We start from the raw sequence: 22211 nt of genomic DNA, 5'->3' as shown, positions 1-22211 counted from the left end.
AAATAACAAATCTATAAGATCACAACGCATCACATCCGCAACGTGTTGTGAGCTTATAGATCAGCTATTTTCGTCCCGCACAGCACTGTCGTACGATGAAGTACAAATTGGGCTCAAGGGGAGACATTCTGTAAGGGGAGAATGTGATGTAATTGAGTCGAGCTGTTGGCTGGGTGTGAAAGGACTTCCAAACATAAATAAATGACAAGGTAGATGTGATTATGATGTGATAGGGAAGGAAGGGTTTGAGCACAGGGGGTGTGGGACGAGGGTTTAGTGGTTGATGAAGGGGGGTTGGGGATTGTGAGGTTGAGGGTAGGGGGGTTGCTCTCTCAAGAGTAGATGGTGATGACCTCGCGGCCACCTCCGCGAACCAGGAGGACCCGGTTGAGACCCTCAGTGAGGACCTCAAGGAACTCCATGTCTGGGAGGAAAAAGGTCAAGGAAATCAATAGCAGTGGCTCCAAAATGAACCTACACTGACTGTATGTTCTAATCTACAATGCTGGTTCTGTGCCTGGCATAACCGATGGGTGGTATTTGACCCATAACTCTCAGAGTTACAGACCTGTAAGGGTCCATTTGGAACGCTGTCAAGGAACCCTGAGGGTCCGTGAACACCACTTTGAGAACCACTGCCGTAAAGTATTTGGACGTCAGTCTTGTACAGGATGAAGGACTTGACATGCCTTGTGATATGTGGACTGTATCCTGGAATGAAGATGGACATTGGGAATTGCTGACAGACAAACTTTTTTGTTGTGATTAGATTTTATTTTTGTAGTGTGGTTTTGTCTTGTTCTGTTATGTGTTTAATTGTGATTGCTAAATCTGTGGCTATATTCATATAGTATAGTGTTTCTTAGGGGGCGTACAGAGAAGTCAGAGTGGCACAGAGGGACTGGAGGTATTGTATTGATGACAAGTAAATACGTAACCTCGTAGGATTTGCGTGACAATGACAATTACAATTACTGACAAACATATCATCTGTGCCACAGATGAACTGGTGGTGACACTGACAACTAAAGATCTAACCTCATATTTTCATGTTGCACATGAGAGAACTAATGTTTCCTCCTACCCCTCATGTGGTCCCCAGCGAAATAAAGAGTAGTCACTATAATTCAATTCACTGTTTCAATATCGCTACTATGAATCTATTTCTCATGTACAATTATGACATTTAGACAATTTAATTAAAGTTTCATATCAGAGTCCCTAGGACACAATCATTTGATATGGGGGTCCAAGGCCTAATGAAAGTCAATTTTGAAAACCCCTGGTGATTTTCCTCATTCACTGGTTCCATCCTGTCCACATTGTTGAAAATAGTGAGGTTGCGGTCGTTGGCCACCAAGTCAATGATCCCTCTGGAGTGTTACTGTGTCAGATATGTGTGTCTGTGTATGTGTACAGTACTATTACTAGGGCATGCCTCCTGGCGAAGATTTGAACTCCACTGAGCGCACCTTTTTTATAGCGTGAATCTCCAGGAGTCTAGCCGTCTATACAAGGGTCTGTCTGTGTATCCGGGGCTAATCTTGCAAACCAGCGGCAAATGTCTGTCACAGAAGTAGCTCCACTATTATTATTGTTTAATACATTTAGAAATATCAAACTTGTATTTTAAAATAGAAGTCAATGGGGCTCTGATCGGGCTGAAACCGTACACTAATTATTCTATAATATTTTCTATCTACACCCATTAATACTCAAAATGTAAAACAAAACCAGGAGAATGAAGGATACAGTTCTCGTCACCAGTCCGGGACTTGGGTGCTCCAGGCATGTTGAGGAGCACCAGCTTGGCCTCCGAGGACTTTTTGATGATGACCTCATTCAATCTGAGTGCTGTGTGCATGCGGCGCACGTTGGACTGGTTCCTGATGGAATACATGATAAGACAAATGCAGGTTGAAACCACCGTCACACGCAGTCAACAGCTAAACCATCCAAAGTTTTCTAATGATAAGGCCGGGCAATATATCAATATTATATTGATAACGTGATATGATCTGGTATTTTGGATATAATATTGTGATATGTGTTGTCTTTTTCTAGTTGTAATCGCATATTCTATAGTTTAAAAAAACATACAAAAATAGCTAAAAATAGCTAAGATAGCCCATCTATAAGATCGGCCTGTAGATCTGCAAAAAATATTTAAACATTTCTTTAAATCAATAACGAGGTATTTGGTAAAAAAAAATCCTATTCTTTATCACCCACACCTAAATGATTGTATTACTATTTAAGGAAATTCTTCATGATTCAAAGCATCTTCAGCTCCTAATCATGAATAGGGTGACAGAGGCTCATTCACACAATGACTTCATCCTCCACATTCATTCATGTGACTGGTTAACTGGATCCATGTGTGAATGTGAATGGATGAGTTGGAGCTTCATAGGTACTTCAATACTTACAGGTTCTCCCACTCACTGCAGCATGGCAAGAAGAGAAACACATGGTCATCAGTGCTAACCTATTCACACATGTGAGCTCAGCATGTTTTATTCACTAAAAACATTATGGATTGCAGCTTTAAAGTGGTGCAAAATCCAAACCTTACCATTAAATGTGTATTACCTTCTCTACAGCACTTGCATGTTATTACACTCTACTATTAACCACTTGAGCCATATTTTATACTTTCAAAAATGTTCTGAAAATAGCCAATCTACAACAACGCATTGTGTCTTGAAGCGCTTTGAGTGTGTAGATCGGCTATTTTCACTCTATATCGGTATTTGTTTAATTTTATGCATTGCGGTGACTGCTAGAGACCTATGGCACTCTTCTACCGAAAGGAGAAATTCACAATTCCAACGTGGAGAAGTTCAAGAAGCATTTTTTGGGGACACTCACGGCTTCATGTTGAAGATATCTTTGATGCCCTCGGGCGTGGCTGCACCATGTGGCTTGGGCGTGTCCGCCTCACTTTTCTCGTTCCAGGTCATCTGCACTTGCTCTCCGGGGCTCTGGGCCCCCTCCGTGGCCGGGGTCAGAGGGGCGGCCGGGGTGGCGGGGCTGGCGGGAGTGGTGTTGTCGTGGATGAGCTGCACCTGTACAGGGCGGGACACAGGGGAAGAGGACGACTTTGACTGTGAGACGACGGGGGGAAGATAATGGAAGTCACACCAGAGAGAGAGAGGAGAGAGGTTGAACGAGCCAAAGTCGAGGTGGAGAATGCAGGCGTGCGGGTGAAGTCGACAGAAAAGACCACATGTGTGTGAGAGGAGAGAGAGGAGAGAAAGAGCTATGATTAAAAAGCCTGATTTATACTTTGTTGCCGAATCTCGCGCAACAAAAATAGCAGATCTACAAGCTCACGCTGCGATGCATTGTGTTGTGAGCGAGATTGTGAGCTAGGTTCGGCTATTTCCTGTGCACAACACCCACGCGCAACTAAGTATAAATCAGGTTTTTAAGTAGTGTGTTTTTCCCCACCGGCGGGTGTTTGGTATGTTGGAGACTCGTTGTACACCAGTGTGGAAGGAGTGTGTTGTTTACAAATCATATTTTGAACTTGTAGATCTGCTATTCTTGCAATATTCTCTATTCAGCGCCCAACTACGTATAACACGTACAACATGTTTAAGAGAGACCGTGTTTTGTGCAGTCTCTAAATTTTTCTGCCTTAGACTGTACCAGTCGTAAAAGTAGCATATATATATAATGTACACCGTACATTATAAAAGCTTATTATTATTAATAATGTATTAATTTTACTTGACTAAGAGTACAAAAGTATTGCAATAAAAGTACTTATAATGCAGAATGGCCCATTTCATCATAATATTATGAATTAGTAGTGCATCACTTTATTTTATTTATTTTTTAACTTTGTCTTTATTATAATTTTACAATCATATGGTCACACAACAAACTTAAACAAACAGTAATAGCATACAAAAACTAATAACTAAACAAATGAATATTTTACTTAGACAAATCCTCTGTGGGAGTGCATTCATCCTTTAAATGTTGCAGCTGGTAAAAGTGGGTCTGATTTTAATGACTTTGTGCTGCTGGGTAGCTTAAAGCTGCACTATGTAGCTTTCCTCTTCAACCCTGGATTTGAACCTGGTTTCCTGCGCAAGTGCTGACATTCTTTGCCATTGAGCTGATAAAGCCTGCCTGCTTGCTCAGGGGATAAATTGAATCTTGACCATCAGGTCACAATTCGTGTCTGATCCAGTGTCTAGGTGAGACATGACCTTTGACACGATCTAAATGTCTCAATAGAAGAGCAGGGAGACAAAATACAACCACCCCAATTGTATAAGTTATATTGTATTAACTCATTCACTGCCAGAATTATTCTGGCCGCGTTTGAACACTGCCATATTTTTCATTGAAAAAAAAAAGTACTCAGGAGCCGAGATACAGAATTTTTAAGTTTTAAGTTAACAAGGAAGTGGATGGGAGTCTATATCTTCGAAAAATCATATCTCCTTGGTCTTTGGGTCAAAAAAAAAAAAAAAATCTAAAAAAAAAAAAAAAAAAAATAATTTTTTAAAAAGTCGTTTTAGTCGTTCTTGGCAGGCATGGCTTATGGACAGAAGTCGTTTTAGTCGTTCTAGGCAGTATATGAGTTAACATACTCTACCATAGATTGGACAAAATTACATTTTATTCATAAAAAAAAAGTTACATTGTGCCGCTTTAACTAACCTATAATAATACATCATAATTTATCAGTATGTATGTTTTGTGTTCATCTAAATCTGCTAAGCAACTAGTAACTAAAGCTGTCAAATAATTGCAGTGGAGTAAACAGTACAATGTTTGCCTCTGAGATGTACTGCAGTGGAGTTCAAGTATGAAGTATAAAGCAAAAAGGAAATACTCACTAAAAGTAAACGTACCTCAAAATTGTACTTGAGTACAGTACTTACTTAGTTACTCTCAGTTACTGGTCTGTACACAGTAAAATCCTGAGTGTACTGTGAGAGTTAACTCTCTGAGTTACACATGGATAAATGAACACTGAGAATTCTACTGTGTGTAGTGCTAATGATAAAATGTGAGATGTCATATTTTCAGCATTATGCGGTAAGTGTCACGTTGATGGTACATGTGATGATGAGGTAACCTCACTCTATTTTACAGCAACCATGAGGTGTGATTCAGTTAGATACAAGTAAAGATAGAAGTGTTATCATATAGGACCTAGCAGCTGATGACAGAGCAGTGAAATGAGTAATTTAGCCCATTAAGGCCTGAGATTCCGATTCTAGAAAAGTCTTCTAAATCCTAACAGCTTTCTGATACTTATACTTATATTGCTATATATATCAGTGGTTCTCAAACTTTTTCATGTCAAGGACCCGCAAAATGATATGTATTTGGCCGCCGACCTCCATCTCAAAATTGTTGTTCCAGGAACCCCCAGAAGCAAAGATTTGAGTTAAAAATGTTTGCTTTAAAAAATATGTATATTGAAAGATTTGCACAAATGTTCAATATTTAAAAAAAATAGCAGATCTACAAGCTCATAGCACGGCACTCTGTGTCGCGCTATGAGCTATGTTATGTTCTTTGAAATAATGTATTGGCTATGTTCTTTGAAATAACCTCTAAAGTGAACCCATAAAAAACGGAGCAGCATGTCATACCTCCTCTTCAGGCTTCTCATCCTTGCTTCCGCCCGGCGGGTCCTCAGTCACACTCAGCTGGGTGGTGACGGCGGCTGGGTTCTTGCGGCGGATGGACCCACGGGAGGAATCGGTGATGCTCTGGATCTGTGCAGCCGCAGATGAAGGAAGACCAATGAATGACAATGAGAGCGAGCGAGACGGATCCATGTTTTTCATTCTAGGATATTTTGCTACATTTGAAACCATCATCCACACTGTTCTGCTATTTCTGACTTCATAAAAACAGAGACATTTGAAAACACTGCAGACCCCATTTTGTTTTCAAAACAACACCCACAAATTGAAAAATTGGGCCGGTGCCCACACAAACACCTTTATTCCTTATAATTTCATGTCGCCACTTATTGGCTCAACAATACATGCAGTTACTGGTTGGTGCTTATGAAAGTGCTATCAGCAGGTTAAAAGGATAAGGATAATTCCTTTTAACAGGTCGTTCATGAAAGTCCTTGCGGTCTTGTTTCCAATGAGAACCTGTGAGCAATTTGGGGTTAAGAGTCTTGCTCAGGGACAAATTTCATTTCATCGACACATATGCTGGCCTGGCCGGGAATCGAACCTGCGGCAACCAGGGCCTCTGGCTCCTTAGGCGGACTCACTAACCACTCAGCTATTGCCGCCCCATATCTTATCTTATCTTATCTTTCTTTTGTACATAATCACATTGTTTTATGGTGAAGTAAAGTAAAAAACGAAAATGATGATTTCTTTAGCTAACTAGAAAAATGTGCTCCTCTGAGCACAGGTCTCCACCAGGCCAGGTAGCTTATTGTGGGCCAGCAAAGTTGAAAAAAATGTTGGAAAACATGTCAGGTGGAAATGAGGGTGGTTTATTTGGGAAGTTGCGTAATAAGCTACGGTTCAAGAGCTATAGGGCAAAATGTGAATCTGCCTGTTATAGCACCACCATGAAGCCAATTTGAAAATGTAAGGTGGCATTTCTTCCTCGGCCTAGTGGGAATGTGCGTGCAATCGGACACTGCGTTCATGATTTGAGGCATTTTGTTCAAATTTTGAAGATTGGCTTCCTGCAAACTTTGGAAGCCAATCAGGATGGCCAATTTTAGCCAATCAGGATGGAATATGAAAAATCGGACAGATATGCCTTGATCACATGACCATAGAGATAATGTGTACCGATTTGCGTGAGGTTTGGGCAAAATCTGTAGGAGTAATATAAAAAAATGTGTTTAGCAAAAATTCACAGACAACGGACAGACGGACACACGGCCGGACAGGGGCGAAAACATAAGTCCCCGGCCTTCGGGCGTCCGGCCTGGTGGAGACAATTATTGATTTGGAGGACCAGTCAATCCAGAAGTTAACCACTTAAACCAGAGGTCTTCAACAGGGGGTCCGCGACCCCTAGGGGGTCCGTGCAGGTACTGCAGGGGGTCCGCGAAATTGTTGTTAGATTAGATTAAAAAAGAATAATTATAAAACATGTTTTATATATATATATATATATATATATATATATATATATATATATATATATATATTTCTTTTTCCATTTGTCTTTAAATATTTAGGTTTAAAATAATCATGATTCTGTCTATTTTGAATAGCTTCTATACGTTTTGGTGCATTATTGTGCAATTGACAGATTGTTGATAGTATTGACATGGTTCTCAGTTAATAAGGTATGTTTATAAATGGCATTGGTACGGACACCCTACTCACTGTACCTTGTACATGTATGTTTAAAATAAAAGCATGAATATATCCCTAGGTCCCTGGAACATATTCCATGTTCCAATGTAAAATGAAATGCAAAGAATTTTTAAAAACACATCATAAGAGCTTGTGCTCTTATCACCTGGGTGCTCAATACTAATGGAAAAAACTTTCAATACGAGACGCTTCTATACCAGGGACCCGTGCACAGAACACACTGAAATGTCTACTTCCTATTTTCTAAATCTTAGCCTGCGCACCAAGGAGTGACACAGAACTGTTCCTATCAAACATCAAAATGCATGAATGCAGTATGAAGCAGGCCCTAATAAGTTACCATAATGGACATAATGTGTCCACATAATGTGTCCATTATTGTATCCTACTCCTATCGGACCTACAGTATAGCACAACGGTTTTGTTATCACAGTCGTGTGGTCCCTGACTTCAAGTCATTTTACAATTGTGGCCCCCTGCCTAATCTAGTTGAATATCCCTGAGGTAGGGGGTCCCTGCTCCATCTCCCCATCAGTTTGGGGGTCCCTGGCCTGAAAACGTTGAAGACCCCTGACTTAAACACTACAGTATACCTAATTGACCGGGGGCCCCCCCAGGGCCAGGGGTATTACTGAAAGTGTTTACGGCCCACCCATCTGACCACTAATAGCTAATAACTAATAGTTAAGTCGTCAGATGATTTTTCTTTTATATTAATGTTATATTATTATAATATTGAAATCTGTTTTGCCTGTTTTGGGGGCCCACTTGCAATTTCCCGGCCCACAGGTTGGGAATCGCTGATATAATGTATATCTAGATATGCTTTTGTCCAGCAGGGGGCCATGTCAAGTCAAAGCAAAACAAGATGAATCAAGTCGAGTGAAATCAAGTGAAGCTCAGAAATGCAATTGTCACAGAAGTTAGACACATAAGAATCCTCAGATAACCGTAACCCATTAAGACTAGGAAAGCTGTCATTTTAGATTTTAACCACTTTAACCATTATTTTATACTTCGGCTATTCAAAAATAGCAGATATACAATCTCATAGCGGGGCACCGAGCGCCACGCTATGAGCATGTAGATCTGCTATTTTTGAATAGCCAAATTATAAAATAATAATGGTTATAGCTCAAATCTAAAATGACACAGATGCGTTCCCGGATTGAATGGGTTAAATAAATGTATTTCTCTTACCTCTCTCTCACGCTCGGTCTTGGTCAGGTTGATCTGCTTGAGGATCTGCGAGCGCTGCTCCATCACCAGGGTCTTCTCATAGGTGTAGGCTGAGATATCGCTGTCATGCTACAGGGAGGGAAACAGATGGCTCATTATCTTTTTTCTCTTATGGAAACAGGAGAGTCATTTTCCCCCTCTGTGTCAGAAACCTCATAGTTAAGTGAATACAGTAGCAGCAACAGAGTTACCAATACACAGCATGTAATAAATCACCAAAAAGAGTGGAAATAGCAGCACTCCAAAAAGTAAAAATGAGCATAATGCTCGGTGATGAAGAGAACTGGGAAATCGATGTGAAAATGTCACGTAAAAAGCAGTTTTTAAGCAGTCAGGCCCATCACTTTCCTCATATTTGTCTGTTTGATTGTTCTCCAGAAGTCCATTTGATCAATCTGAATCTGACTGCCCTCTGAAGCAACTCCTCTAACTGGGACAATCAGACGTATCAGGGTTAAACACCCCTTTTTTCTTGTCCTGTATTGAGGGAATTACTGGCCCAGAGGTTATTATTTGGGCACAATGTAATGGTCTTCCTGGGAATAATCATTGCTTACAGAAGGTAATGTAGTTCGATACAGCGAAAGTCAGTACATGAATGAACCTTCCCAGTTGGTACAATGAAAACAGCCATTCAGTTCTTGAATAGTGCACTCTGCACACAGCCTCTTTGCACTCAGCTGTCCTTCTCCTGTGAGTCGATTGACAGACCAAGGTTAGGAAGACACAGTTGTGATCAGAAGAGTCTATAGGTGGCATTGCATAAGATTTACAGGCTGCCTTTATGGTGCTATAACACAAGTCCATTACTTTACCATATGTTGTACGACAGCTTACATTCTGGTAGAAATGACCAAGTGGCTTCTTAAGACTACAACTGATCACTGAACACTCACTCAATCACTGAATATAAAAAGGGGCATCATTACAAATGCTTTGCAAACGTTGAATAACGGTGTGCACATGGTGGCTGAAGGATAAATAAAAACGCCATCATACAAATTTCAAGTGCAAGTAGGAAATAGAAAATAAATAAATAAGTGAGGGTTACAAATAGATTTCCTTATTAGGATACAATTACACCAGCATGAATTAATATACAAGCACATGGCCCTTCCTTGTGAGCAAATGGGTGGTGGAAGGAGACAGAAATCAATCCAATTTGAGTCCATCTTAGGTGTTCATTGTTTTGTGAATTCTCACCATTTCTACGACTTCAACCATGGCATCGATACGTAGATGGTAGAGGAAAGTGGTGAGGTCCTTCTTCATCTGGATGCTGTTGTCGTCCATCTGGGCCACGGTAAAGATGCGCATCTTGCACTTCCTCCAGACCTGAGGAGCAAATGCCATTACCATTACTGAACATAGTCTGACATACAGTAAAATCAGTTTTTGCAGAGTTACTGTAACATCATCTGTAACATTACTGTAACACCATGAGAGTTACTGTAATACACACCATGATCTGTGTTACTTCCCTGCACTGCAAGGTCCTCCATGATCATTTAAATTAAATAGTGTACAAATTGACCCAAAATGGACCCATCAATATCACGCATTTTACCATCTGTTTATTTACAGCTTAATAAAGGTGGCATTTTAAAGCCTTTATTAGATAGTGATAGTGGAGCGAGACTGCAGAGAGAGAGTAGGGAAATGACAAACTGCAAATGGTCCGGCTGGCCGTGAATTGCTGATTAGGGCATTTTGCAGCCGTGCGGTATAATGCGCCCTAAACACTTGGATCGCCCCCAAAGCGCATTCCAGTAAATTTTATTCCATTCCAAGTTAAGTCTAGTATTTAGTAACAGTGTTTCTTATACTTTGTTTGTGTGACAGTACCTTGTGTTGGCGGAGGAGGAAGGGGAGGAGCATCAGCATGCCTCCATCGTGGACGATCCACCACACATCGATGTGGCCCTCAGTGAAGCGCTCTCCATTGGACGGGAAGGCAGAGATGTTCTTGGGTACGAGCAGAGCCAGGTGAGCTGCAGTAGTCTCTCTGACCAGCTCTGAGATGGGAGAGGAGAAGGAAGAAGGAGAGAGAGGTGTTCACACAGGTAGCCAATGAATGAATATCAACAAGCTTTGTGTTGGTAAGTCCATCAGAAGAGGATACAAATGACCCAGAAGGTGTTAGAGCCTTCATTATCTATTGAAAATACAATGTAGATTAAAAAAGCACCAAGACACACAAGTAGAGGTGCAACGGTTAATCGAACAAATCAATCTAATCTATAATTTTTTTAAATATCGATTTTAATAAAATTCTCAGTTTGGGGGAAAGAAAAAAAACTTTTCAAAAAAATTCTAAAATACTGCGCAAAACAGCGAAAATCACCAATGTGACACTTGTAGATCTGCTGTATTTTTGTACTGTTGTACGCCGAAGTATAAAATTGGGCTTGAGTGCGTAATTATTCGATTATAAAAAACTAGAGGTCCGGGCGGCCTACGGCCGCCCGAAACCCCTAGCCGCGCACGGGGCGCAGCGTGGGCGCGTGTATATATGGGATGAACATTTGGGAAAAAAAAAAAAAAAAAAAAAAAGTTGTAATGTAAAAGTAAAAAAATGGGGAAAAAAATTGGGAAGAAATAATATTTTTTATGTTTCAGGGGGTCCGCGGACCCCCTGGTGGTCCGCGCCAAAGTCGTCGGATGAAAATCTCCAAACGGTAAAAAAAAAAAAAAAAAAAAAAAAAAAAAAAAAAAAAAATCATGCAGGTTCTTGCTTGTTTCTGGCGTGGCATCCCAACCTGGCATCCCAACCTGGCATCCCAATGCCGGCGATGTGTACTTGCGGGTTGCATAATGATGACATCACTGTCGAATCCTTTGCTGTCATGAACCTAGCCTGGTGTGTTGACCAGTAATGATGACATCACTGGCTAATCCTTTGGTGTCATGAACCTAGCCTGGTGTGTGGAGCAGAGCAGAGCAACGTGCTCTTGTTGTTTTGGGGATTTTCAATGGCGGGCCGTCGTGTTGTGTTGGCCTCGGTGGTACGCACGGTAAGCGGTAGGAAGCTGCTTCCACTTCCGCTGTGTCCGACATTTGGTGAGTAGAATTAATTATGTTGCGAGGTGGGAACGGTGTAGTGAGGCATGCCAGGTGCCCTACGCGAAACGTAAATTCAGGCCGCCCGCCCGCGACAGTGTTGGCGACATGTGGTGTGACGGTGTTGTGTTTAGTCGATAACAGAGCTGTGGGGTGTGGACACCGAGGGCACGGAAGTTGCTCGCCATTTATATAGTTAGATTGTCGATACATACAGTAAATAAAAAAATAACTTAAGAGTGCTTCTTCATTATTCAATTAATAGAAAAAGGAATCAATAAAATAATCGCTAATCGATCCTTAGTTGCAGCCCTACACACAAGTTCAACTACATACGGTATACACACTAACATAATACAAGTAAGTTATCCAAGAATGTTGACACAGCTGGGGTATTAGGGTATTAATAGTCGGACAACAGCAGCAGCTTGTAGAACTAAATCAGGCAGCTGTGTGCTGGAAGGTCTATGACCTCTCTACTCCAATTTAAAGATGCTCCCCTCTGGCTGGCTCAACAAAACCCATGGGGTCGGAGAGACCTCTAATGAGAAATTCTCCCAGAAGTGAGGCCATTTACAGACATTTTTCTGACCAGAGTGGACTGTTAAAAACTGGCCGATATCGTTTTTTGTCCTAGACCACCAATTACCGATTACCGTCCAAGTTGTCAAAGTTGTTTAGATTGATTAAAGTATTTGAGAACATTTAACTTAAAAGAAACCAATAACTAAAAGTAAAAAACACAAATAATTTTTTTGATAGATAGAAAATAAATAAATAAAGTATATTAAAACATAATATATAAAAATAAACATTTAACTTTAATTAAACAATGAAAGCAAACACGTTTTAAAATACAATACATATTAACCAGACTTTATTTTATTTAAGCACTTAAGCCCTATTACAAATAATAATAAAATAAATAGCAGATATACAAGTATATCTGCCATTACCAATACAATAATTACCAATACAGATGTCGTCAGAAAAGTAAAATAATGACTTTTACATCAGCCAAACAAATAGCAAGCTCTACCATAGACCCACCGATAAAGTTCCTCCATGTTTGGTGCTCATCAGCCTGCTTCCAGTTGCGCGGCCAACTGACCAGCACAGCGTTGTGCTTCAAGCCTCCCAGGCCGCTGGCCTGGAGGAGATGGGAGGTGGCATCACGCATGTTGGAGGACACGGTCACCTGACAGAAACCCTTCACCTTCTCTGTCTCCATAAGCTTACGCATTGCCTGGGGGGGGTAGAAGAAAGTGATACAGATAATAAATAAGTATTTAAGTAAATTGTTACGTTACAATAAAGTTGTTAACCAATCAAACTGCCGTCCCTATCGTGGGCTTGTCATTACAGGCAGAAAAACGTGTCACAGAGTGACAACTATTTTGTCATACGTTAAAGTATATATCAATTAGTTACAAAAAATAATGATTTAGGTGGTTAGAATGGTAGCACTGAGAAATTGTGAAATAAATAGACACACATTGTGCTACTGTGCTAAACCTGTAATACAAACACACATCAGACTGAAGTTATGGGTACAACATCCAGGACTCCGTACCTTCTCGGCCTTCTGGGACTGTTCATGGTTATGTAGGTAGGTGCCCTCCAGGGCGGTGCCGACGATGGTAAGACCTTTGCCTGCCTTCAGCTGGTTGGTCAGAGAGAGCAGGCGAGGCTGCTCCACGTTCTGCTCTGAGTCCGTGTTGACCAGAACCAGCAACTGGGGCCTGGTGGAGGGAGGAGGAGGAGGAGGAGGAAGCAGGGGAAGGAGGGAGCAAAGAGGGGGAGAAAGACAGAGAGAAGGAAGTAGAGAGGGTGAGGATCAGGGCAGAGACGAGCAGTGGGAGAACAAAGGTGCGAAGAAGAAAAGGCTGGGTGAGCAGCGCGAAAGTTGGAGTTCTGAAGGAGGAAGAGATAAAGAGCCCAGTGAGAAGGCAGAGGAGCACAGCCGTGGGGCGGGTTCACGTGTTAATGTCAAATCAGTGGTGGACAAAACACCCAACCCCAGTATTTATGTGCTGTACTGTATAAACTGTATGTCTGTCTAATATGATTCATCTGTCTGTATGTCTGTCTGTCTGTCTATTTATTCATCCATCCACCTATCCATTATCTACAGATCTGTCCTTCCAGGGGATGGGTTTGTGTCTCACTCTCAAAATACTGAGTCAAAGTACACATATTCCTGGTCAAATATGACTCAACTCAAAGTGAAACTTGTTCTGTCCAATTTGTACTTTAGTTAATGTACATGCTTTTAAAAATACTGTACGTATTCAAAACTATAAGTTACAAAGTGCACTTTCTTTTTAATATCAATGCATTGCATTGGCGTATTGAAATTTTGACATTTACCCAAAAGTTCAACGGAAAATGTTCAACAAATATGAATAATAGTGAAAATAGCAGCATATCTACAAGCTCACAAGCTGTATTTTCACTATAATTGAAATACATCTTAAGTGGTTCATTCATAATGGGTTTTTCCCCCTTCCTAGTAATGTAGTGGAGTCAAAAGTACAATATTTGTCTTTGAAATGTGGTGGAGTCAAAGCCAAGAATACAAAATACTCAAGTAAAGTACAGATACTAAAAAATGTACTTAAGTAGTACAGTACTCAAGTAAATGTACTTCGTTACTGTCCACCACTGAGCACAGCATGAGATGGGTTCACGTGTTAATGTCCAATCACAAACCCCGCTAGTCACATGACAGCTCCTGCAAGGAGATTCAGATTAATGGAAGGGATGGCTGAACATGCAGGGACACGTTGTTAATTTCCATGTTAATTGGAAACACCAAAGCAACACACTGTGTGAGCTACAGTGTACCATACCTGTTAATGTTGTGGTGACGGGTTTAGTCTATTTTAGTTGCTGTGTTGTGCAGTCTCTTGAGACAGAATGTCTGAATCACACAGTTTTCAAATTATTCTGCCTAACAGTCTGTACATCGGAAGCACTGGAAATCTGCTGAAAACAAAGCGTGACCATATACTGTATGCACATGACCATATATATATATATATATATCAGGGTCCCCACACATTTTTAGCAATGAATTTCCAAAACTTTTCCAAAACTTTTCCAGAATATTTAGCCCAATTTCCAGGCCTATATAACAATCATTCAGCGCAATAATGTGTCTCTTACTCCTATGTACAATGCCCAAAGATAGGCAGTGTAGCAAAATAAATAAATAAAAAACAATAAAAAGTGTTTGGGGGTGGGGCACAGCCGCGAAACCTCGCTCAAATAGAGCCTGCGAGCGAAAATAGGAGGGGTGGACGACGTCGTTGCACGGTTCGTTGTTGCTTGCGGTAGGTCAGGACGGTCTCATTCAAAAACATGTATTTTAATGAGATTTCATCGCCCGCTCGCGTCGCGTCACGTCGCATCGCTGGCAGTGCGGATAGGGTGTTACACAGCCTGTTCGGCGAAAAACTACTTATGTTACATATTTCGTGTAATGTTATACATGTTTATGAAAAGGTTTTGTATTAAAAATAATCAATAGCCAAAAACAATGCATAGCCAAATATTTTTCCAGGACCCTTGATAAATTCCAGGACCTTTGATGAAGTTTGATCAATTCCAAACCTTTTCCAGTACTGGATTTTTTTTTTTTAAATTTCAAAATATTTCCAGGAATTTCATGACCGTGGGGACCCTGATATATATATATGTCTGAGTCAGAGTAACGTGGCCGTAGTCCTGCCTATACGTATATGGGCGTATATGTACTGTACAGTATGTGCGTGTGCGTGTGCGTGTGTAATTGTATTACTATACCAAATGTCCCCACAAGTATAGTCGAATTAGAGAAAAAGACATTGTGAATGTGAGGACCTCACAAGAGAAAAAGATGTTTTATGGTTAACCTGAAAAAGATTCAGGTTGGGGTCATGGTTAGGATTAGGCATTTAGTGGTTAGGTTTGGGGGTTAGGGTTAGAGTTATTCCTGATTTACTATTTTCCTGCGTACCAGTGTACCCGCACCGGAAATAGCAGATCTACAAGCTCACAACACGATGTGCAGCTCGGCACGTTGTGATCTTGTAGATCGGCTATTTTCGGCTTTAGAGTTAAAAGTAAAAAATGATACAACATATTGTAAAACATGGCATTAACCCATTCAATCCGGGAACGTATCTACAAATGTCTAAACCCTAACAGGTGTCTGAAAAACCTATGTTGCTATAATATCAGTGATGCTCAAACTTTTTCATGAGACCCCATCTCAAAATATTTAATTCCAGGGACCCCCCAGAAGCAAAGATTTGAGGGGCTTTAAAAATATATTTATTCAAAGATTTGCACACATTTTCACGATTTTTCAAAAAATAGTGGCACTATTTTTTAATAGCCCAAAGTATAAGATAATGGTTATAGCTAAAATCTAAAATGACACAGATGCATTCCCGGATTGAATGGGTTAATAATATATCCATCCTAAAATATCGATCTCCTCACAAGTACAGTAGTACAAAGGTGTGAGTGTGTGTGTGAGTGTGTGTGCGTCATACCTCCAGTTCTTGGTGTGTGGTGGCTCTTCATCCAGCCTCATGAGGGCGAAGCGTGCTGCACTGAGAGACAGCCCTCGTATCCCATCACCCCACTCTTTCTCTGCCCTGTAACACAGCAGAACACCCAACACCCAACCACGCTCATTCTTCTATTCAAACAGCAATTCTCAAACACATTTTCAAAGACCACCAGTTTGATATGCATTACCCATACTGCCTATGATACTCACCATGATACTGACATGATACTGTCATGATACTGACCTGATACTGACATGATACTCACCATGATACTGACATGATACTGTCATGATACTGACCTGATACTGACATGATACTCACCATGATACTGACCATGATACTGACATGATACTGACCATGATACTGACATGATACTGATATGATACTGACCATGTTACTGACATGATACTGACCATGATACTGACATGATACTGACCATGATACTGACATGATACTGATATGATACTGACCATGTTACTGACATGATACTGACCATGATACTGACATGATACTGACATGATACTGACATGATACTGACCATGATACTGACATGATACTGATATGATACTGACCATAATACTGACATGATACTGACCATGATACTGACCATGATACTGACCATGATACTGACATGATACTGACCATGTTACTGACCATGATACTGACCATGATACTGACCATGTTACTGACATGATACTGACCATGATACTGACATGATACTGACCATGATACTGACCATGATACTGACCATGATAGTGACCATGATACTGACATGATCCTGACCATAATACTGACATGATACTGACCATGATACTGACATGATACTGACCTGATACTGACCTGATACTGACCATGATACTGACCATGATACTGACCATGATACTGACATGATACTGACCATGTTACTGACCATGATACTGACCATGATACTGACCATGTTACTGACATGATACTGACCATGATAGTGACATGATACTGACCATGATACTGATATGATACTGACCATGATGCTGACATGATAACCGTCTATTTTTGAGTATCCGTAGTATAAAATAGGGTTAAATTGGTTAAACTGATTGTGATGCTATACTAACTAACTTTGCTGGGGACCCCATGAAACCCCCTCTAGGACCCCTGGGGGTCCTAGAGGGGGTTTCAGGGGGTCCCCCAGCCACTGGAACCACTGTCCCCAGCCACTAGAACCACTGAAATAGGGCATTCATTGGTGGGAAAAAGAAAAAAAAACATTTAAGAAAATGACAAATGGAAATATAAGATCTCTGCCCGACAGTGACGAGTTATAACATAACGTAGTAGAAAGAGAGGGAGGGAATAGAGAGAGAGAGAGAGAGAGAGTATGTAGCCTATTAACGTTACATGTAGGTCTGTCAGTATGTGGCACACGTCCCATCAGAGCCACCAGTGCATAACAGCATTATGTGTTAGTGAGGTAGTCAACATGTTGTCAACACACTGCAAAACGCCTGATTGAAAACCTGATTGAATGTTTAGACAAGTGTTTTACATTGGTCTGCTGCTCAGCAAAAATAACATATTTTCAACTACAACGGTGTAGAAAATACATCTTTAATAATTGCACATTATATTATATTGTCGCTGTCGGGCGAAACCTTGTATGTCCATATTTTAACTTTTTATGTTTTTTTCCTTAAATGAATGCCCTATTACTTTAATACATTTGTAATACAATTACAGTAAAGTAGCGAAAAAAAACAACCTACAAGCTCACTACGGGTTGAATCGCAACACGTTGTGAGCTTGTGGATCTACTATTTTCACTGTTTTTGAAGGATTTTGAAGGTGAAGCGAAGGGGGTCAGGTGAGTTGTGCATTTAATAAATACTGAACCAGAGAAATGTGTTAACAAGAGCTTGTGACTAAATAATAACTACATTACATCCATTGGAACACAGGTTCTTTTTTTCCATTTCCTGAAAAGTAACTGTCTTGGACATACAAGGTTTCCCCCCTGACAGAGACGATATGTGCTAAAATGCTGCAATCCTTTTCAATCACTTTTCTTCTTCTTTGAAGGTGGCCCTGCATAAAAATCCATAACATTCATAACCTGACTTGACAGGAAATTACAACAACCCAAACAAGAAGTGGAACCGCAAACAAATTGTCTCCTTTAACTGCCTGCTCTGGACTGATGGATGGTGTGTGTTTTCAAAGCCCAAACTCCTCAAATACACACGCGCGCACACACACACACACACACACACACACACACACACACACACACACACACACACACACACACGCACACAACACACAACACACACGCACACGCACACAAAACACACACACACACACACACACACACACACACACACACACACATGCGCACGCACACACGCACGCACACTTGTGTGTGCACAGCCAGCCGGCATATCCAATCTCTTCCACGGGTAGCGCTCCACTCACCCTGCGAACTCGATATACTTGTAGATAGAGCCGGCGATTACCATGGCGACGATGGCGTAGTACCAGGAGCAGAGGAACATGAGAGTGAGACACAAACTCATCCCCAGGAAGGACAGAGCCCTGTAGACAACAGATAGGTGGATGGATGGATGGATGATGGATAAATAGACAGACAGACAGACAGACAGACAGACAGACAGACAGACAGACAGACAGACAGACAGATTAATCATATTAGATAGACATAGAGTTTATACAGTACAGTACAGAAATAGAACAACAATAGAAAATGTCATTAAAAAGACATTGGTTAACACCACTTAAAGAGAAGGAAACCAGCACAATGCAATGTCCAAAACATTTGTTTGCCTCACCGGGACGAGCAATGGACGCATTTCAGCTATTCAGCCTTCATCAGCAATGAAGGCTGAATAGCTGAAACGCGTCCATTGCTTGGCGTGTCCATTCAGGTTTTCGATTAACACCAATTAAACCCTATACTTAGTTGACATAATTCCCAAAGAGCTCTAGACTAGGCCCACTCCTTTTTTCGCTCCACACTAAGGGTGTGTTCGGAAATTGCGCACCGGAGCGCACTCGCCTATTAGTTTGTATTAGCCAGTGCGCTCAGTACTGTATTTCCGAAACCACCCTATATATCTTCGTCAAAAATAGCCAGACAACAAGGTTGTATGAATGTTATCCACAGAATGGGGATGCTAGGGTGGCAGTGTTTCATTTTCTTGGGTTTAGCTGTGTAACATGTTGAACAGACCAGTGGTAGAACTTGAAGCGGGGTCTCCAGTTGGGGGTCCTCAGTAGGGTCTGCAAGGCACAGGCCAGGTTCACAAACATGTAGCACATCAGGAAAAACCTGTAGGACACACGACGAAACACAACAGTCTTTAGTGTCGCTCGACAAATATAACATATTTTCAACTGAAAACATGTATGTTGCTGGCTGCATCAGTCAAGTCAGGTTTAACAAAACTTAAACCCTAGTTGACCGGGGCTCCCAAGAGTGGTCTACACTTGGTCCCCTCCTTATTTCCCTCTACACCAAATCTCCCAGCTGAAAATAGCAGATCTACAATCTGGCACAAGCTTGTGGGCTTGTAGCTCTGGGCACACCTAAATCGAACACACCAATTATAAATGTTATTAGTTTTATTAGTAAGCTGTTGCTTACTAGCTTGTCAGGTTTTTAATCTGCTGTAGTTTTTAACCTGAACAGGAGAACAATCTACAATCAGCCTACAAGCGTTTCAAGGGTTTTAAGCAGACCATCACTCCCTCTTACATGCTCAGCATAGCTTGTCGGTAGGCTACCACAAAACCCCTCCAACTCCCCAGCCTCCACCTGCAGTAGCAACGTGAGTTTATATGTATAGCAAGAAGATCATTCTTTTACTAAGTATCTTTAGGTTCTGCCCTATGAGGGGTTCATATGTCTATTGTTTGTTATCATGCCGTGATGTTAGGTTTTCAATGTAGTGTGTCCCCGGGACCCACAAGTTGAAGTGGGTCCCAGGGAAATTGTGTTGGTCCCCAATTAAAGAGTTTTTGACAACTTGTAGCACTCGTATCCCAAATCTGAACACTTAATTTGCGAACAATAACGTTAAACAAATTTCACATCAGCATGGCATACTAGTCTACGTGAATATAAAGAATAAACCTGCACACTCATCTGCTCCAATGTGATTTAATGACAACGTTTTGAGCCAAGGCTCTTCATCGGGTCAAAATCTCGAGTGTGACCTGATGACGAGCCTTGGCTCGAAACGTTGTCATTAAATCACATTGGAGCAGATGAGTGTTTATTCTTTCTCTTCATGATACTTTCCAACCCAGCACCTCAACCAAGTGATTTGTGTATTCTATTAGTTTTTTATACTAGTAGTCGTATATTCAAACAAAATAGTGGTTGTAGCAACATAATATGGGACGCACAGTGTTTTTCTTTTTTTTACCACAGCGTGGTGCCACCGTCAGTAGTAGTGAAAGCCCAACCACTCTACTTGGGTCAGAGCCACAATATTTACATAAACTTATCCTGTTGAATTTGTTCAATGTTTCTGGCCATCTCCGGTACATTCTAAATTAATAACATTAAAACAAGTGGCATGTTAAGGGGGAAATGTGACTTGGCATTCTACATTTTAACCCTAATTAAGATTCTACTATAGTTTTTAATGGCTGAGGCAACTAGGAAATCATGAAGCAGTGGAAAACATTTCTAGAAAGGCAGATGTCTGTTTAACATTACTGATTAAAGATCACACAGAAAGCACCGGAATGTTGGCACAGCAGTGGCAACAGCAAGGTTTTCTTATATTTATTTCTACGGTTTCAAGACAGACTTGTTGTTCACAATGTAACATTAGGAAATCGGTGCGTGATAGTGTGATTACTGCATCCTTGCATATCTTATTGCAACAAGGACACAGGACACATAACAACGTCACTGATACTGTCCATGTAATAAGTGTGTATCTGTAGACCTTCCTTTGGGAGTTTGCCATCATAGAGTCTGTGCCAGGCTTGCGCAGATTGGTCTGGAGCATCACAGGAGTAGAGCCACACCGCCAAGTACAATGCAATATCATTGCAATAAATGGTCTAGACGAAAGTGTCCTGACTGATGTAAACACAATGGGCCCGATTCACTAAGCTGGTCGTAAATAACGTGTAAATAAAGTTACTAAAGGAGGGTGTATTTTTGATTAGCACAATCTCACATGCGATTGACCAAACGGCGTGTACAGCCTTCATTTGTGTGTATCGCGGCTGTAGCTCATTGTTGCCTGACAGTCACGAGCGCGCTCCCGTGTAGATCATCCACGCCCCATTTAACACCATAAAAGGCAACCGAGAACTCTAACGTGAGACCATAAACGCCATCACGCTTCAAAATGGACAGATCTACAAGCTGACAACGTGTCTGTACGCACCGCCTTGACAACTTAGATCAGCTTATTTTGGCAGGGGAGAGTCCCTCACACGATAGATCCACTGCACGTTAATAAAGTAATAGCGTGTAATGAGAATAAGAAGTTAATTTATAAAGTTCAACCTCAGGAGCAAAGGCTAATACAACTTGGAATGGATATTATATAAGCCCTTACTGAACAATTGCTCACTCACCTTTGCCGAGGTAAAAAAGATTATTCAGGAATCCGCCAATATCCGATTTTTTTTATCAGAGCTTTATTGATTAGCCTACTGAGGGGAATCTGTCCTTTGAACAAACCCTCCACTGTCTGACATCCTACATACAGTAATGGACACAGGCAGCTAGATTTCATCTATACTGTATCCTCTTAAGGTAAGACTGCGTTCATGTGATGTGGTCAATATTATAAATTAATAGTTCAATAGGCGAAACTGTGGCCACACTTGCAAAAACGACAAACACGCCTAATAATTCAGCTCTAAATGCGTCAACTGAACAGATGTAAAAATTGGTTGAATTTGCAATTTTTATTATTACGTCTATAATATGCATACAAAAATCGTTTGACATTATGTTTTCTTTCTTTTGTGTTGTGTTGACAAATGT

The 22211-nt window shown here is 40.9% G+C and overlaps 1 protein-coding gene across 2 annotated transcripts in view; it reads right to left on the bottom strand.

The window, feature by feature from the left end:
- Positions 1–247: 247 nt before the first annotated feature.
- The window catches only part of slc12a5a (solute carrier family 12 member 5a), a gene marked incomplete at its 5' end in the record, with an annotated part of 121439 nt that continues 99475 nt past the window's right edge, over positions 248–22211 (bottom strand). Inside the window, 13 exons of one of the 2 annotated variants that reach the window (XM_084061516.1) lie at positions 248–424; positions 1753–1886; positions 2430–2444; positions 2872–3107; positions 5625–5750; positions 8541–8648; positions 9783–9914; positions 10425–10594; positions 12690–12885; positions 13213–13381; positions 16181–16285; positions 18650–18769; positions 19425–19523. In XM_084061516.1, the coding sequence (XP_083917642.1) occupies positions 333–424; positions 1753–1886; positions 2430–2444; positions 2872–3107; positions 5625–5750; positions 8541–8648; positions 9783–9914; positions 10425–10594; positions 12690–12885; positions 13213–13381; positions 16181–16285; positions 18650–18769; positions 19425–19523 (1702 nt within the window). In that variant the 3' untranslated portion in view covers positions 248–332. The remainder of the gene's footprint in view (positions 425–1752; positions 1887–2429; positions 2445–2871; positions 3108–5624; positions 5751–8540; positions 8649–9782; positions 9915–10424; positions 10595–12689; positions 12886–13212; positions 13382–16180; positions 16286–18649; positions 18770–19424; positions 19524–22211) is intronic. The other variant, XM_084061517.1, reaches the window with a different exon arrangement.

The sequence above is a fragment of the Gymnoscopelus microlampas genome (assembly GCF_963454915.1).
Source record: "Gymnoscopelus microlampas genome assembly, chromosome: 7".
NCBI classification, from domain to species: domain Eukaryota; kingdom Metazoa; phylum Chordata; class Actinopteri; order Myctophiformes; family Myctophidae; genus Gymnoscopelus; species Gymnoscopelus microlampas.
The sequence above is the reverse complement of the archived record's forward strand: the minus strand, read 5'-3'. Positions and strand labels throughout refer to the sequence as shown.